General features: G+C 42.2%; 1 protein-coding gene across 10 annotated transcripts in view; it reads right to left on the minus strand.

Moving 5' to 3' along the window:
• Nucleotides 1-3,060: 3,060 nt before the first annotated feature.
• Nucleotides 3,061-18,841, minus strand: part of LOC148031726 (Vacuolar protein sorting-associated protein 26) — a 151,595-nt gene continuing 135,814 nt past the window's right edge. For 3 of the 10 annotated variants that reach the window (XM_087685310.1, XM_087685312.1, XM_087685311.1), the window contains 6 exons: nucleotides 10,937-11,035; nucleotides 9,273-9,457; nucleotides 8,110-8,198; nucleotides 7,911-8,010; nucleotides 3,632-3,679; nucleotides 3,061-3,336 (listed from right to left, as the gene is read on the minus strand). In XM_087685310.1, coding sequence (XP_087541436.1) covers nucleotides 3,641-3,679; nucleotides 7,911-8,010; nucleotides 8,110-8,198; nucleotides 9,273-9,457; nucleotides 10,937-11,035 — 512 coding nt within the window. In that variant the 3' untranslated portion in view covers nucleotides 3,061-3,336; nucleotides 3,632-3,640. Of the gene's footprint in view, nucleotides 3,337-3,631; nucleotides 3,680-7,153; nucleotides 7,831-7,910; nucleotides 8,011-8,109; nucleotides 8,199-9,272; nucleotides 9,458-10,936; nucleotides 11,036-18,841 lie in introns of those variants that run through there. The other 7 variants (XM_087685316.1, XM_087685317.1, XM_087685309.1 and 4 more) reach the window with 7 other exon arrangements.

Here is an 18,841-nt window from a genome sequence, read left to right on the forward strand (position 1 = left end):
CCACACAATACAATATAGCTCCTCCATTCATAGAACAACTAATCCTACCTCTTTCACTCCTTGTGATTGGCCCCAAGTATAGTAAGTCATCTTCCATCTATAATCTCATACATGCTTGTGTGTGTGTCAATTGATGAGTTTAATTTCCAAACAACTTCAAGTACTCTAATTCTATTACCAGTTATTCTATTCTATACATGCTAGTGCATGTGCACTAATCAACAATATCTACATATAGTATCTAAACCTACATTAAGCGAGGCTCTCCATCTCCTATTATGATCCACACAATACAATATAGCTCCTCCATGCATAGAACAACTAATCCTACCTCTTTCACTCCTTGTGATTGGCCCCAAGTATAGTAAGTCATCTTCCATCTATAATCTCACCATCGATAGTAGGTAGGGATCTACAATTTGGTGTGTCTCTTTGTACTCCATTGTAGTTTCACACTATGAATCTTAAACATCTCATAGGTGATTTTCCATCATGGGCACCTCTATGATGACATGATCATCATTGTAGATTGCCCACTTGCTTGTTTTCTAGGCCTCTATAATGCATCACATGTACTATCATTGGTAGGCTACCTTGTTCAATGAAAGGTTTCTCTCAAGATAGATCTTCCCATGAATATCCAATCTAAGAGAGAGAGAGAGCATCTAAATCAACAATCTTGAAGATAAAGAATATACACTTCATTGAGTTCATGCCACCTTGCAATTGAAAAATCAAGGATGACATGAAATACATTAATGGACCAACATACTTTAGAAGAACTAGAATGGTTTATCATTTATCTCCTTGTCCTTCGTGTGAAGGAATATTGAGTCCTTTGATGAAATGGAGAGATATTGTGCACCTTGTTGTCCAGCATTTATTACCACTTGCCTTGGAATCTCGTTCATCTTGCTAGCATTTCCTTTTCCAGATCCACAAGCATATCCAACAAATTTGGTCATCTCATTGTTTAGCATCACCCTTATTGCATTGCTCATCCTAGTTATCACACAAATTGTCCTCTTCTTCTCCATCTTCCAACTTGTCATTTTGATTTTCCTTATCAACAAACTTTCTTTTGAGCCTTTTCTATATCTTCCCTTTAAGTCACGTCTGTTGGAGTGAGTTAGATTACCTTTGCCCAACATGCACTTCTTTTATAAGTTCTACTTTTATATATAGCAACTCTACTTTCAACTTAGCATTTTTAGTTTTTTCTTTCATTGATTCTACCTATTTTAAGCTTTCCCTAAATTATTCATATAGCTTGCTTGCTTATACTTTGCATAGATCTATTTGCTCTTGGAGTTGACCTATGACCACATCTCTTCTATAGTCCTTCAATTATTTCTTCATTGTATTTACCTATTTTGGTAATGCTAAACTACTTCATAGTTTGCTTACTTGTGTTTCTCGTACATCTATTTGTTTTTGGGTTAAAGCTATGAGCAGTTCTATTTGTTTATGAATTCAAACTTCTAGGATAAGAAAATTGCCTAGATTTCATTCTTGCAATGCATCACTTTCTTTGCCATTTTTATTTGCAACACCATTGTCATTTTGTGTAACAATCACTTGCAGACTATTGCTATGCCTCTTAATGCTTCTAGGCACTTGGTTGTGTTTAGCATGATTTTCAATTGGCTTCATCGAACATTGTACTTGTGATATTTTCACGTTTTGTCTTCAATGATGTCATTGTTTGTGAAGTATTGTTGGTTGTTCACAAATCTCAAAGAGAGAGAGAGAGAGAGAGAGAGAGTGTGTGTGTGTGTGTTCCCTATAGAATTTTTAACCATCACACATCAAATTAAGGAGAGGACTTAAGTGAATAGCTTGACAGCATAAAATTCACAACTTTTTAAATACATGTACAAAACATTGTGTTGTAGTAACAAGAATGATTTAGGGAACTATTGTGCAATGATATATTTATACATGTTGAAAATGAGCCTAAAGTGTGCACATGATGTCAATGGAATACCATAAATTGATGCATACATAATAACAATGAGGCTACATAAATCAATTTGCATCTTAATTAGTTATGTAACAACATACAAATCAACTATTACTTTTTTCCTCCCACTCCTAATTCACATTTGAATCTTTATAATAGCATATCATTTAATGAAACAAGTGCTTTAGGGGACCATATAACTTTGTTTTGTCTGGCTTAATACAAGCAAAGTCAAGGCCAAAGGCAAAGTTTCTATTCTATTTACATTGTCCCTAACATAGTAGTCTTTATCTTAAGGTTGAGCAAAATAGCATCTCATAAGCTCACATTAACCTTGACTTAGTCTAACTTGGACATAATTAGCAATCAAAGTGTCTATTGATGTTAAACATTAAATTAAATATCCCTAGCATAAATAGATATTATCTTTTAAAAAAATCATGAAAAAGTATCAAGACTATAATGACATGTACATATACAAAGAAAAGTTTCTAAATTTGCTAATAAAAATAACAATGCTTTACTACTAGCTTAGTTTCATAAGTGCATACTAAATTGTCATGTATAAAAATATTCCCACCCCTAAAGAATTCCTATAACAATTTTGCCCTTTAAGGCCTTTCTAACTCAATCATCTCACTAAAATCCTCATCTTTAAAACATAAATATGACTCATATTAAAAATGAACAAGGTACATCTACGAGCTTGCTCATTGAACTTCCAACTTATTTGCATGGAGTATAATTATTGTTCATGCTTTCAAAGATATTTTACTTTACAAATTATAGATTTGCAATTTACATAATCCATGTTACTATTAATCATTCATTGATGCCTACAAAGCACAATGTTTAATGTATATTGAAAATAAACATTTGGCATAGGGATAATTTAAATAAATTTTACCAACATACTTGCATTGGAGAGTTATGGGATTTAACATGGAAACTTGATCATCCAATAATCCTAAAGGATCACATAGCCATTAGCTACATGTTATATTTTCCTACATTAAATCATTTCATATAAAACAACGAAATATGAAGTTTACTAGTTAAATAACATTACCCTATATATTTGAATATCAAACACAAGGACAAAAAGCTTGTAATTTCTTAAGACTTCTTGAAGATGGCACCCTAATTATTCAAAACAATAACCTCCAACTATTCCACACATTCCTTATATATTTACATACCATGCATAAAGATCGAAAACCTATACTCAATAATTTTGATGTTCAATTCTTTGGGGAAAATATTGAGATATTCATATGATACCCATCTTCAATAAGATGTTTTCACAAGGTTTTTGATGTAGCATACACAAGTAACCACAAAGTTTACATCACATTTGTCATCCAATAGCCAAACTACAATTGACCACAATCCAAACAGAACATCCAAAACAACACAACTTTAATTTCAATCAATCATAAAATCTATTAATAATATTGTATTACACTTTCAACCTAGTCCTTTGTAATTTAGAAGTAATTGCTATGGAATTCCTTTTTTTGACAAGTGGCTAGAAGCTTTCCTAAGAGTTTGACTACTTAATTCAATCCACATAAACATGTGAGATATGCTAAGACACATACATTCACATGCATCCTAAAATATTCAATTGAACCCAAAAAAGTAAAAAGTAAAATCACATGAACTTACTTTTCTATGTTATCGTGCTAATCGTAGTGGCAAAGTCTCCTTAGCCACCTGTTTCATACACAAACAAAACCACCTTCTATTGAATATAAAACACATGAGAAAAATATTACATTGCCTAAATAGTAACCTTTAATGCATTTCATCAATTCATAATCATTTGATTGATGCCTTCAACATTAGCTCAAATCCACAACTCACATATAAATTTAAAAACCTCAAGAAAAAACTTTCAATGCAACGTGACTCGTGTGGAAAATTAGAGTTTGCAGCAAAAAGAATGTGCACAAGAGGGAGATGAGAGCTCAAAGTACAAGAACAAAATCTTGCTTACTAGGTCGCTTAGAGTACAACTTGGGTACACTCTATCTCACACTTGATAGTGACCCATAGGTTGTTTATATACCCAATCTTTTTGCTTACTAGGTACTTGTAGAACATTGGGACACTTACTCGTGATATACCCAATCTTTTTGCATTTATTGCACTTCATTTTGTCAAGATATTTCTACTGGCAATTATTTACAATATGCCATTTTTTGTGACAGGAGCACTTAGTAGAAGCAGTATGGACTAACACTTGCTAACGGGAAGTAAATGCTGAAGTTCATTCAGTATGGTTTCTCTTCTCTTTATCCAAACAAGACTTGATGGTACTTGCTAAGGTTAGGCTTGGGACATTAGTTAAGGTAGTCACAAGGGTTGGAAAAACCTTTTTCACATACTTCAGAAGAATGACAATGGCATCTTCATCATGAATGGCTGCTTGAATGGAGGTCATCTGTGCCATAAGCCCCTTCATATATGAAATAAACTTACTTAGATCTTCTCCCTATTTGTACTCTAGGCTACAAAAACTCAATCTTGAGAAATATCTTGGAGTTCTTCCTTGTAGCACTGTAGAGCCTTTCAAGTTCATCCCACTTTTCCTTGGTAGTGGAGAGTTGGTCAATATCACGAATTAAAGATTCATCTAAATGAAGCATGATGATGGCCTGAGCCCTTTCATCATCTTCTACATCAAGGGGATTGGATGGGTCAATAACTTTGTTCCCTTTTATGAAGAGCTAGTAGCCTCTTTCCATCATTTTGTATTTTACCACGACTTGCCAAGGATGGAAATCTTTTCCATTGAACTTGGGAATTTGAGGCCTTACATTTGCATAAGCGATGGCCATTATAGGAAGGTTTTACCTATTGCCTTAAGCAATGGCAGTGTCTAGCCCTTTACAAGTGGCCAAGTACAACCAAATAGCAAACATGATAGCAAACTTTTAAAGTTGTAAGAGTTGAAAATAGTTGAAAATCATACATATGCAATATCTCAAGACAGGATTTACGAGGTCCTGTTCTTTGAACAACTCTTGATTTAGGCTTAACTGTTTTCCTAGGTTTCAATGAGGTGCGCCTTACCTGGACTTCAAGGTCTCCTTGATAATGTGGCATGTTAGAGGAGTTCTTGGTGGAGCACAGCTTATCAATCAACTCTATGCTATGGGATGAATTAGAGGAGGGTACAATAACTCATATCTTTGATGTACTAACAACATACTGATATTGGGATATGGTCAATGTGTTTATAGTTGTACACATAGCCTTACAACAAACAAAAAGAGATTAATGACATAAAGCACTCGATGGATTTAATTTTCTCATAAAAACACTAGATTGAGTCAATATCCAACTAGCAACAAGATTGTAAAATGCCACATTAGTGCTTACAAGCACTCATCTCAAGGTTTTATGCCACTTGAGATGTCAAATGTGGATTGTCTGATGAACTAAGGAGATCCACCGAGGGTAAGAGACTTTGAAATAGAGCTTTCAAGTCTTCAACTAACATTGAAGAAGATCAATCAGTGATTAGAATCACTGTTAGTGTATAGAAATTGAAATAATTGAAAAATGAAAAAACTTAAAGTTTTTGGTTATGGCTACCAAAAGACTGGTAGTTAGGGTTTGTCTTTGTGTAGCAAGCAAAAATGGAATCTTGTCAAACCCTTTCAGGGTTAGGAAGCCCACTTGGGGGGCTATCATTGCCCCAAGACCCTTGCCATGATTGGGCCTTCTACAATTTGCGCCAAGGAGCTGAACAGGAGGCTGCGAAATCTGGACTAGATTTATAATTTCTTCAATTCTGCCCTCCATAATGCATTATGTTGCCCTTTGATGTGCCACACCAGGTCGCCTTGTGTTAGAGAAGAAGTCTTCAGTAGAAGTCAAGAGCTAAAATGCTCACCTTTGGCTTTCCTAGATCCTCTAAGGTCAGGGGGACAAGGTTTGGCTATGGAGGTAAGATAAAAAAGATGAAGATGATGGAAAATCATGTGCACTTAGTAAAGCTAAGGATAGAGGATGTTGAATGGATCATAGAGGGCTCCAATACCATGTGAAAAATCAAAGTTTACAGCAAAAAGAATGTGTACAAGAGAGATAAGAGGTCAAAGTACAATAACAAAATCTTGCTTACTAAGTTGCTTAGATACAACTTGGGTACACTTTATCTCACACTTGATAGTGACCCATAGGCTGTTTATATAGCCTCTGCCAAGCTAAGGTTAGGGTTTCCCCTGTCCCTAAAGGTCATTCACATCTATCTGCCCTCATAGACCCTTGCTTAAAGTGAATTCCCATACCTATATTCTAACAACTCGATCTTTTTTTAAGATGTGGGTCTTTTTATAATATCAAATAATATCAATTTCAAAATATTGTTGTATGAATGATGTTTGTTGATTTGGAAATATTAAAAACCATGATTCAAGTAAGAACACTCATTTATTCTCATCCTCCATATCCATTAGCTTGTTTTGATTATCCATGACTTCATTTGTTTCATGGGATGAAACCTGGATCTCCTTGTCTTTCTTCATTCTTGAGCTATTCTAATGTTCTTATAATCTTCATGCTTATTCAAATAGATTTTCCATATCACAAAGTTTTCCTCATTAACAAGGCAAAGAGAATACATGGCTTTACTAAGTCAATGATATTGCCAATCTTAAGTTGAATAGATGAATTTTGAATAAGATATATACATTTTCCAACTCCATCCAAGTACTAAGAATCCTTTTCTAACCACTTTTGCTAATACATACTTTGCTCATAGGCTCTTGGATGGCATCCTTGAATTTTGTTTAATTTGCCCACTCCTTGGAGTTGTAAGTTGAGCAAGAAAGCATAGCTTCAAATGCTTCCAAGATAATGTATATGCCAAATCCTCCTTTCTAAAGTTAACATGGTTTACATTTGACAAACTTTGTTGTATAAAGAGAAGAGTACTAACATATTTCAATAGCAAGTTGAGACTGTTGCAATATGCACAAGCTAACTCAAAGTTGAATGCAATATCTAAGACTGGTTGTAGCATTTCTAGGGTACCCCCACCCTTGCATTTGGTCTCTCATTGTGTTGGGTTTAATGGAGGGGGTTCTATACATGTCAAGTGAAGAATTTGTGACGTTTGATAATGAATTCTTAGAAGGACATAATTGAGTTTGTACTAAAGCTAAGATAGTAGAGCAATTGATTGAAAGCACTTAGATTAATAGCTCAAGGCTTCAAAAACCATAAGAGCACCAAAATGTAATTGGTTTTAGCACACGAGCAAAGAATTCAAGTGCTGCAATTCTATGCACTAGTTCTAGGTTATGGGAAATCAGTTCGAGTATGCACATTCAAAGTTTTAAGAGAGATGCCTGATGCATATGTGCGGTCCACGCATACACATATTTGAGAGATGCCTGATGCATATGTGCGGTCCCTGCATATGCATATTTGAGTTTAACTTCCTGGTCTTGTAAATGTTGAGCTGAAGCGTGTGGGAATTGCAAAATGTGGTTGCTCTAGAGAATTGGAATATATATTGGGTGTAGCCTACATGTATGTAGGCTGTGTAGGCTGTAGGCTAGGCACCTAGCGAGCGAGTGGCAGGGGGGTGTGGTCCCATAATCCTCCTCCACGAGAAACGACATGCAGGAGATTGTATTTCGCACTTTTGTTTTTGCCGTCGTTAGATAGGGTTGCACCCTACGCGGCGCGCAGCAGCGCCGCCCCCCACCCAGCATGTGTTTGCTTCTTACGCACGCGCTTGCTCCTCTTTCGTCAAATCATGCTGCCTATCACGATGCCCTTTCCATCCAATCCTCCTACCATCATTCTCCCTGCTTCCATGGTTTCGTGTTTCTCTTTTAGAAGCTCCCCTGCGAGCATTGAACTTGTCTGCACAAACATTATCCTCGCATAACAGTCGCCGTGACTCTCATTTTCATATTGAACTTACCCACTCTCTTTCTGAAGTCGAGTCTGAAGGAGGGTAAAACTCGGCAATTTTAGCTTCAAATGCTACGGTGATGCACATAGCAAATTCCAAAGAAAAGGTTCTGCAATTTACAACATTTCAATCTGTTGATATATGTGCAAAACGCTCGTAAATACAAACAAATGTGGAAAACAGGAAAGTAAATAGCTTCACATCATACCCTGAAGATACGCTTGGACAGGTCAGAAGCCGGGGAAGAAGAACATAGATCGCCAAGGGAAGTCCATGGCACACGTCTCCATCAGCCACCTGCATGTATCAGAGTAAATCCGACCGTGGCCGCTTACCTAACGACCAGGCTTTATGTAAAGCATTTGCACACTGAAATTGACCATTTAATCATCACTAAGATGCATCCATCAGCTTTCATGACTTCTTGACTGACACTTATCCAGAGGACCTAGGTGGGGAAAAGGCCTAGACCATAGATCTTGTCCCAGCTTCTGTTTTCGTATATTTGCAGAAGTCCATGGTGTTTCTGAGAATCCGAGCACATACACTGAACTCTATCGCGGCGCCGGATTATTATGAACTGTTATTACTGGCTCACTGAAAGGGTGATCTTCAAGCAGCATAGCAAAAGAAAACATCAAATAGACAAGATTAGGACATAGGCACGTTTAGGGCAGAGAGATCAAAGTCCGCTCAGCAAAGTCAAGACAACAGTGATGTTTCTAATAACAATACGATCAATAGCACATCAAAATGATGGGCTGACAGCACTAACAGGAATGAGGGCCACTCATAACAGTCGTCAGAGGTTCTGTCATAGAACAACACTGAGATCGAACAGACTAAGGAGACATGCAGATTATACTTCTTTTAAGAAAGGAACTCAAGGTCTTCTGTGTTAACCTTGCCAGCATATACCAAGAATCCATATAGAAACTGGGCTCATAGAGAATAAACAGGTGGCCATTTCCTTTTCAGATTCTGGCATTTGATGTACCATATGAGCATGGGTAGACATGCACATGCTTGAAGCCGAAAGGTTATATAACTTCACATGGCATGTGGCCATTTTACTTCCATGTCATGTACACGCACATGCTCAAGTCCAAATGTTGTATAACCCACATAATACATCCAAGCACATTATCCACAATTGAAAAAGCAGAACGAGTATAAGACCCCCTGATTAACTTTGTAACTACAAAATTCTTGCAACCACTTTAGAACAAAGTAGTTATAGATGTAGTATATACTATTTTATGCATGCAAGTCATTGAGTACAGGGTTTTCTTCAGCATCCCTTGGGACACCTTTTCCAAAGGTCTTAAAAAAACAAAAAGCTGCAGGAAATAAATTAGGAGGGAAGCTTGCCTGGGTTGTCTGGACTTCTGTTGTTCCTGATGATGTTCGTCCATTCAACAAGATTGATTCAATGCGCAAAACATTTAAGTCGATAGAACTGATAGGCACTGATGAAGATTCAACCACCAGCTCCCCTACAACTGGTTCTGAAAGATAACAGGAAGTAATGACCCTTCCTGTTATACAAAAACCACCTGGGGCATAAAGACACCAACCCAACAAATTCTTATGAATTAGAGAACAGGTATACGACCTAAATGATTTCTCTCTCCAGTCTGTCTACAAGAAACATGTATCATCTTGCAAAGTAACATGAGAACCACCGCTAGTAAAAGAGATGGTAATAATGTAAGTCATTAAGTGTAAGAAGAACAACAGCAACACAAAATCTAATGAAGTTCAACTTGCAGTTTCAAACACACAACAGATAGAAATGATTGAGGGCCCTTCTGTTCTTTGAGTTCACAAATGTAACACTCTTTTGCATTTAGACAGTAGCAGATTGCATGTATTACAAAATTTCTCCTGGAATCACCCTATATTTTATATATTTATAGTGCTAAGCTTTGGACAAACTGTACAAATTCAATATGGAGACATCTTCAAGCTCTTCCCATGCATTTGCCCATATTCTGACCTGCAAATTTGAGTACATAATCAATGGGACATCTTCGTGAATCTGGGAACATTTCCGCAATATCAGCATACAAAATTGGGTTCAGCTGCAGGGCAAGAGCAGTAGCAGGAGGCAGCGACTTTGTCCAGTGGGACCTGAAAAGAGAGCTCTCAAGATGCTCCTTTCAGGTGTGGATGGCAGTATGATAGTCACTAGTGGAGCTGTTGCATGGCCCTGTCTTTAAGCCATCCTTCAATTATGAGGGACAAAGGAAGAAAGTGCTCCTAGGTTGCCACCTTTGATCCCTAGCATCCCCATCTAATTTGTTTTGTTTCTTTTTTGTCGTGGGGGTCAGAGGGAAGGAGCTGCACGGCTGGTTTAATTACTAGCATCTCCATATAATTGGTTTTGTTTCTTTTTGGTTGTTGTGGGGGGTTAGAGGGAAGGAAAAGCCAGATGGCTGAGATAGTCCATCTCCCTCCTTTAAAGGAAAGGCTCGGCTCCCATATGCCTAAAAATACTACTTTCCTTTCTCTCATACTCTCAGAGGATTTGCGAAGCTACTCAAGACTGGCCCCTCAAGAAGGCTGAATTACTTCCTGTTGGATTCCTCACACCTTTGACCATCTAGTTACGATTACATCTGAAAAATCCAGAATGATAATGAAAGTCATCATTGGAGATGTTTCATCTATGAGAACCAATGAGAGGATTTTGCTTCTGGACAAAAAAACTCACCTTAAAGTTTAGGTTTAGGGGACCATAAGTACAATGTCTTGCTTTCATGCTTAATAAATCCAATGATTTAGTTAGAGAGTCACTAATTTTTTCGTGCTTGAAAGAGCAATGTCATGCTTTGAGGATTCATTTCTAGACTTTTCAAAGACTAGGTGATTGCAAGAGAAACAGTTCAAATATAATACTTTTTATTCTAAATTTTTAAATGCTACTTTAAGATCAATACCAAAACAAAGAAAGCAGCCAATCACAGGGGATCTTTTGAAGGTTTGGTCACCTGGAGAAAAATACAGTGTGCAGACAATTATATGCAATTTACCTGATCGAATTGAAGGCAAAAGAGAATGTTTTTGTGTGTCTTGAGTAATATAAAAGTGAGTCCAATCAGCTTGACCAAATTGACAACGTGGCACTTTCCCTGCACACAAATAATAAACAGAAAAAGAAAGCTGTAAAAAAGACCATATATAGTTGTTGTGTAGCTGCTTCATACTAAATAACAGTATATTCACACACAACATTGTCCTCTTGTTGTTTCTTCATAACTAATAACAGTAAATTTGCGCAGAACATAGTCCACTTGTAGTTTTTTCCCATCTATCTCCAAAACCAGTATTGCACCACCTCATGTTTTCTTTCCATACTGCTTTTGCATTTGCTAGATGCAGCATGGCACCCCGAAACGAGGTTTCAGGTGTTTCAAAAACACCATTTCAGAGATGTTTCGGAAACTCAAACATATTCCGGATCGATTATTTCTTTTGGGTGGGTTTGTGAAAAAAAGTTCTTGTCTAGGTGAAAGAGGGCTTGAACTTTACCTACCCGTGTTTTGGGTTTTGGCCAATAAGCAATGTGTTTTAGTTCTCAATTCTAGCCTTCAAATTACACTTTTACTGCATGTGTTTGCATGCCTATTTCTCTTCATTACAGCCATCTATAGTGAAATGATGGAAGCAGTCACACACATGATTTGTGTTTGTGTAACTAAAAAGGTAGTACAAACCCTCAACTCTTGTTGGTGAACAGTAGCTATTAATTGTGACACAAGCCTTGACACCCTCAACTTGCCATAGTTCTTTTCATATAAGAGATGGAGATGAGACAAAGACAAGTTCATGTGATAGAAGGCTTGGAATTTGGTGCAAAATTTAAGTGGTGTTATGTGCATTAATATATTAAGGTACCTATATATGATTTAATGCTAAAATTCAAAACTCCTCCCCTTTCAAAAACTAGCCGAAACTCCATTTTTTATCATTGCCATTTTCCCCATTTCTTAAATTCCCTTGTACTACCAGATGGGGGAACAAAGTCCACAAAGCATAAAAGCCATCATGAAGTTATAAAACTTGTTCAAACTCTCCTAAGCATCTTTACCCACCTTCCTATAGAAAGGTGTATCATACTCATTAAAGTGCTATAGGGATTTGTTTAGGGAGACATTCATAGTGAACCTACTCAGCTCTTGCACATGTTGACTTTGTCAAGTCTCGTACAGTGGTAGCATATGAAAAAGCGCCCCACTTGGCACTCCTATACATTCATCATGCATTGTCACCTGCTCTTGGTTGTTGAGATGCTGCTCACCGGTTGCTGCCTTTTTTTTTTTGCAAGTAAAAGTGGCTAATTATATTACTCAGAAGGCTGATTACAAGGAAGTGCACATGCTCAACAGACTAGCTCGAGCTGATGCAAATCACAAATCCATCATGTCTACAAGCCTCTCAAGGCGATCTGGGGGGGATGGGGGCAAGAAGCCATGGAGGGGGGGTGTATCGCCATCTGGGGCTGCCTGCCTGCACCATGAAGAACAGGTCATGGCCGCCCCAAGTGCGTAGAAAGTGAAGACGGAGCTCCTTACGAGCTCAAGACTTGCCCTGCACCTGGTCCCACCAGCCGCTGAGGGAGTGGATGATGGAGGAAAGCTTTGCCGAAGTCACAAGTACTAAAAGGCACTCCCCGCCAAAAACCTCCTAACAACATGCCTTCCAAATGTGCTATCCTGTAAGACTTCCTATGATCTCCCATACCTCTGAGAGCTCTGCTGTGGGCTCCAATACTTGGCGGCTCGGTAAAGCCTCCAAGCCGACCACTACACAAGACCCAGCCTCAATGAGAAAAATTGTCTTGCATCCGGGCCTCATACAAAAGGTGACGGCCTTGATTGACTGCCTGCCAGCAAAAAGTCCCCCCACGAGATACATCCAAGGCTGGGTGCCACACGTCAACGGAGAATATGGCAGGCTCCTCTCCACACAAGTCGTGCTGCCTTGCAAGACCAAAGACAATGCTTTGGAGTTTCCAAGTGCTGCTGTGGGCAGCGCTTACAACCTCCATCTTGCTACATCTGAGCCAACCAACTCCCAACAGCCAGACCCCCATGTGCCAAAAGCCAAAGGAAATACGACACCCTCCTCGATCTCCAGTTGTCCCACAGGCGACGCCAGAAAGTCCGACAGAAGACATCTGTGATGCTGTGCTCCGCCTAGTATTTGCTACGTGAAGGCGCCCAATCCATATCCTCCTGCATCAGTACACATGTCTACCAACCTTGGCTGTGTATCCCATCGTCCCGATCTCTGATCTGGGGGGTTCCACACCATTGTTGGCAGTCTATCTCCTCCTGGCATCTGGGGGCCTTTGAACTAGGGCCTTGCGAAGGCCCTACCACACTCAAAGTAAGCTGTGAAGGAAGGAAGATCTGGGTGGTGTGATTTGGGCAGCCGTAAAGATTCATCTCAAGGATGACCTCCAACCACCACCTAGCCTCGGTCTACACTCATGGAGACCCTCATGCAAGACCTTCGAGGTCTGCCCACTTGGTGTGAGACCACAGACCACTAGCCTGCCCAAAAGGGCCAGGCTTTGGAACTTTGGGTCGATGATCCCAAGCCCTCCCTCAGACCGACGCTGGATGATGGTCACCCACACCACCTTGGCCCAGAAATCCTTGGAACTATTTGAGCTGGTCCAAAGAAAATTCTATACTAGGTGGCGAAGCTGAATCACACAAGACAAGGAGAAGCACCAACAAGAGGCGAAGTACCTATCGCTAGGAGGACCTGGTTGACCACCACGGCTCGGCCCGCTAAGGAGAGGCAGATAGTGCTCCAGTAGGTTAGCTTCCGCCTAGTAGAGTCAAGAACTGGAAGAAACTGTTGGGCAAGAGTGATGTCGAGTCCCACCTAGAACCCTAGATATCGGACGGTCTGTCTCCTACTCACCCATCTGAACCCCAAGTGGACACCCTACTCCATGCAAGAGTTCAGATCCGTAAGAAAACTAATCAACTTTCGCCAGTTGATTTTCACTCCAGCTACAGTGCAAAATACCTCCAGAGCTAACCTCACTCTCTCCAACATCAACTCATCATCCTCTACATAAAGAGCGGTATCATCTGTATACTTTGAGTCGAGTAGCTCAGTCTCCTCCCTCACCGGAAGTCGAAGGCCACGTAGCCTACTCACATGTGAGCGGAGAAAGTAGGGCATGGCCTCCACAAAGAGTAAGAACAGATACAGGGCAAGAGGGTAGCCTTGTCAAACAGATCTCTCTAGTCGAAACTCCTCCCCCTCTTGCCACCTACGGGAACCCTGCTAATGGCTGATCTGTAAAGTGCAAAAATCCTGCAGATCCATGCCTGGGGGAAGCCCAACCTTGCCATGGTGTCCTCTAAGAAGTCCCAGTCAACCCTGTCATAGGCCTTCTCAAAATCCAGGAGTATAGCCAATCCCTGACCATTGTGCTGAGCCCACTCGATCACCTCGAAGAAAGAGAAAACATTGTCTAGGATGCTCCTATCCTGGACAAAACCTGTCTCGGTGTCATGAATGATGTTTGGAAGCACGGAGCGGAGTTGACTACTGATCATCTTGGCAAGTGCCTTATAGGCCACTAACAACAAGGTCATCGGTCTCCATTGGGATAGCTCCCATCGATCTCCCCCTTTGGGGAGGAGACTGACAAGACTTGCCAATAAACTCCCCGACATCCGTCCTGAGCTGAAAATCTCTTGAAAGGCCAGTAGTAGGGGGTCCTTCACCACCTCCTAGTAGGTAGTGAAGAAGGCCTTAGAAAGACCATCCTCACCCGGGCATTTCTGCCCATCCTGTGCATGGAAGGCCTCAGCTAACTCCTCTGTGAAGGGGTCTAGGAGGGAGCATCCCATCTCCTCACTGACAAGGGACGGAATGCAATCCCAGACCTATTGTCTATAACGATGTACTCTAGCTGAGACTGCCTCCTACTGAAAAAGCTGTCTGTAGAAGTCAGTGGCAATCTCCATCACCTCATCTGGGCTAGAGTGAAATCTCCTATAGTGATCATGGAGGCTGCGAATCTGATCTCCTGAGGTGTGAGACTGATGCACTTGAAAAAACTCCCTGCACATCATGTCCCCCTTTCGCGCCCAAAAGGTTGCTGAGGTACAGAAGGAGAACTTAAAGCGCTTGTCCTCAAGACCAATGAGGGCTGCCTGTGTGTATACCTCCTGCGTGCGGAGAGTGGGATCCCTTGGTGCCTCCTGGAGTAGTCTCTGAGTGGTTTCTAGGTCTCATCAACGTGCTCTCTCCTCCTCCCAACTCTGCTGCCTAGCTTGTAGTGCTGCCTCCTAGCAAATCTTGCTCGACTAGGCTAAGACCTCTGCAATCTCCTCTACAATCGGATCTCCCCTGTCCCACTCCCTAGTCCAAAGCTGCTCAATCTGCCTTCTCACCTCCTCCCTCTTGTAGATGGAGTCAGGGATCTAATAGGATCTCATGTCAAGGGCTGCAGTGGGAGCATCAAGTGTGAGGAGAATCGAGCAATGATCAGACAAAGTGGTGCAAGTCAACTGCCCTACCTGGCCTCCTCGAGAACACCCCCACTCTCCCACATAGAACCGGTCTAGCCGCTCTAAAAGAGCTCCGCCCAACCGCTTGTATCCCAAAGAGAAGTCCAGCAACCTCTCCCTCCTGTGAAAAGCTGGGTTCCGCCAAGTATCACGTGCTCCTACTGCGTGGAGAAAGACCTCCCATGCCTTCTGCTCCTCCCCTGACATACCCTGGTAATCTTTGCCTCGGCCCTGTTGGTCCTCTAAGGCCTCCAGGTTGTCCAAGTCTCCAACAATCCAAGAGTCCACCTCTCCAAGTCGTGCTACAATCTCCATCCAGAACCTGTTGCGTGCCCTAACCTTCATAGGTGCATAGACATTGAGGACTCCAAGGCATGAGTCTCCTAAATCCAGTCTAATCCATAGGACCCTCCTAGCCACAATCATCCCGTGGTCTCACACACAGGCGGTAAGGCTCAGGCCAATAGAGGTGCATACGCCTCCACTCCCGCTGTGGGCATCGATGGAGTACTCCCAGTAGGTGTGTGAGCTGCCTGGAAGTACCTTCCCTACCCGATGGGGTTGGATGGGGGTGAGCTTGTGGTCCTGAAGAAGTAAGATGTGCATCAGTTCGGCAAGAACAGGCTACAGCTCTTGCCGAACGATCAATTTCCTGTAAACACATGTCCCACTGTAGTGGAGGTTGTTCACATTCCAGGATGCTAGGTGTAGACTCATGGAGAAACTTGTGACTAACCGAATAGACATCTATTCGGTGTGGAAGCTGCTAATGAAGAAGAAGAGCTATGGGGCATGTGAATGTGCTTAGCCACAGGCCTGAAGGGTGAACTCCATTCTCCCATGGTGGGTCTCGGGCAAACCATGGGGATAATAGATGCTCCAGGTGGTATCACTAGCGTGTCTATTAGCCAAGCAGAGAAGCATGACTCTATGCATTGGTAGAAGTGGGCAGCCTGTGCGAGGGGCCACTCGATCACATCCATCACTGAGCTCCATTGGGTAGGGGCTCAAAAAATGCTGCTCAGATGTGGGACCTTGGCTCGATCCCACCAGTTAATGTCCATCATGCAACCTGGCCACTGCTGGGAGAAGAGTGCTAGCCCTCCTTCACCCATCCACTGAGAGATGTGGTCTGCAACCTGGTCCATCACATCCTCTATTTGTGTCATCGTCCAATCTCCTAAATGAGAGGTTTGAAAGAAGAAAGCATAGTTTGGTCTATCTAGTGGTGCTAGTAAATGGACCTTTCCGCTCCTTGCCTTGTGGACCACGAAGATCCCGTGGAAACTCTCCGCACTCCACAACTCACAAATAGGACCACAGACCACTGCGGAAAAACTCTTGTGGGAGCAATAGCGCTTGTCGAGGAAAAATGTGACAAGATGCTGGGCCAAATGAGCTAGTGGCTAGGGGGGAGGGGCGCTGGGCTGCTAGTGAGGAGAATATATGGGTGTGTGAGGCTCCTCACTCCCTGTGGAAAGGGGGGAAATGGGTGGGGGGGTCCCATGTACTGGGTGAGGATCAGGGGGGACTGATCGGTGGGGGAGATAGTGGGGAAGAGGAAGAGTGAGGGATGATGGGGTGATCGGAAGTATGAGATGGGTGTGAGGGGGGACGAGTGGCCCCGGAAGGGGGGGGCTGTGGGATAGGGTCGAGGGGCAATCCATGAGGAGGGGGTGGGCATGGGGGCTAGGGGATCTCGGGTGGGATAGCATGTGACGCCTTAGTAGGTGGTGGGGGTGGAGGCATGTGATCTTGTTGGGTGGGACGAGCAAGGGGTTACTGTGGGGTACTCTGATGAGGGCCCATCGCTCGCCCTCCTGCTCTCTACTACCGTGGCTATGTCTGAGGGGCTAACTGAGGCCCCCCTGCCGTCTCCCTCTCTGTCGTCTCACTGAACCTGTGTAAAAAAATTAGCATCCACTTGCGGGTCTGCTGGCTAAGCTGCCTTGGCTCCGAAACGTGTGCAATCTGCTACCTGATCTCCAAAGTCATAGCATCGTAGGCATTGACCAGGCTGCTCTGTCACAATAACCTACCGCCTGAAAGAGTGTCTACTTGCCTCAATCTCAAGAAACTTAGGTATGTTCTTTGTATCTTTCGCAGCTACCCGTACCTTCGGAACTCCTATGGTTGTCACTACATCCGCGAAGGATGGAGGAAGAACTGTGCCAAAAAGCCGTCCAAAGTCCTCCACTAATTGACGATACTCTACTGCCAGTTTGGGGAATAGAAGGGTGACCGGGTGTCTAGGAAACCTGTTGTGGAGTATGAATTCCTCCACTGTGAAGCCACTATACTAGGGAACCATATAGATGACCTCCTTCGTAGAGGCATAAGGTGTGCTATCCACTAGCTCACGGGCTGCATCTGTAGAGGCGAGTCGAACCATGAAGATCCCCTTGACCCATGAGAACTCCCTCTGCAAACTGCACTCTACCAATGCGTAGCGTAGAGTGAAGCCAATCTCGAAGCTAAGCCCTGGATGGAGAGTGTCCTACTACTTGTTCAAAGATTGCTGTTTCTTTCAGTTCTAGCTCTGTGGCACGAACGGATAAGAGCTTTTCTCAGAAAGGATGGCACGCAAGGTGTTTGACTAGGGGCCACTCACAAGACGCACCGATATCCGACCAGAGGTTTCCATTGCACATCACTGCTGAGGACCTACCGAGCAAGCTGCTGTGATACTAGGGGGAATGTTGCTCTTGACGGAGGGAGCAACAGGGATCAATAACTTTGGGCTGCGCTATTTACAGGCGCTAGTGGTGGAGCAGGCGGGGTAGTAGATGACGGAATGGAGGCGACATCTATCACAGGTGACACTGGTTCACTAGAGACTGGTGGCAATCATCGAGAGAGAGGTCGAGAGGTAGCTTGGAGACGAGGAGGGATCGAATGTCAGGGGGAACGGTGGTGAGGAGGGAGAGGACGTGCGGTTACCTAGCGAGAAGGGGGCATGCAACGCGGGGGCACGGGGCCGCGACGACGGCAGCGACGGAGGACTTACGAAACACTCGATCGTTTGGTTGCTACCTTCTTTGCTTCTATTTATTGTGAGTTAACACTAATGGCTCACTTTGGGGTAACACTTGCAACCATTATCCTTATTGAGTTACTTTAAATAGCCATTGCTCTTGAGACTAAAGTATTTTCAATGGTGTATTGCAAATTTGGCTCTTGATAAGATCTTAAGAGATTATCTAAGAGCAATATCAAAATTGACAAGGTAAGAATGCTTGCTTTTCCCAAGCTCGCTGATTCCCCCACACTTGATCGTGTGAGGTGGAGTGCTATTCAAGGCTGTACTAAGGGGTGAATATGGCAGCTCATTGGTGGTGAAGGGTATGATAGAGTCTCTTCTGCTGAGGTTGAATTTTACAGCATCATATAGGC

Source organism: Lygodium microphyllum, chromosome 9 (assembly GCF_053477565.2).
Source record: "Lygodium microphyllum isolate KBCC chromosome 9, Lygodium_microphyllum_v1.1.10, whole genome shotgun sequence".
Classification (NCBI taxonomy): Eukaryota; Viridiplantae; Streptophyta; class Polypodiopsida; order Schizaeales; family Lygodiaceae; genus Lygodium; species Lygodium microphyllum.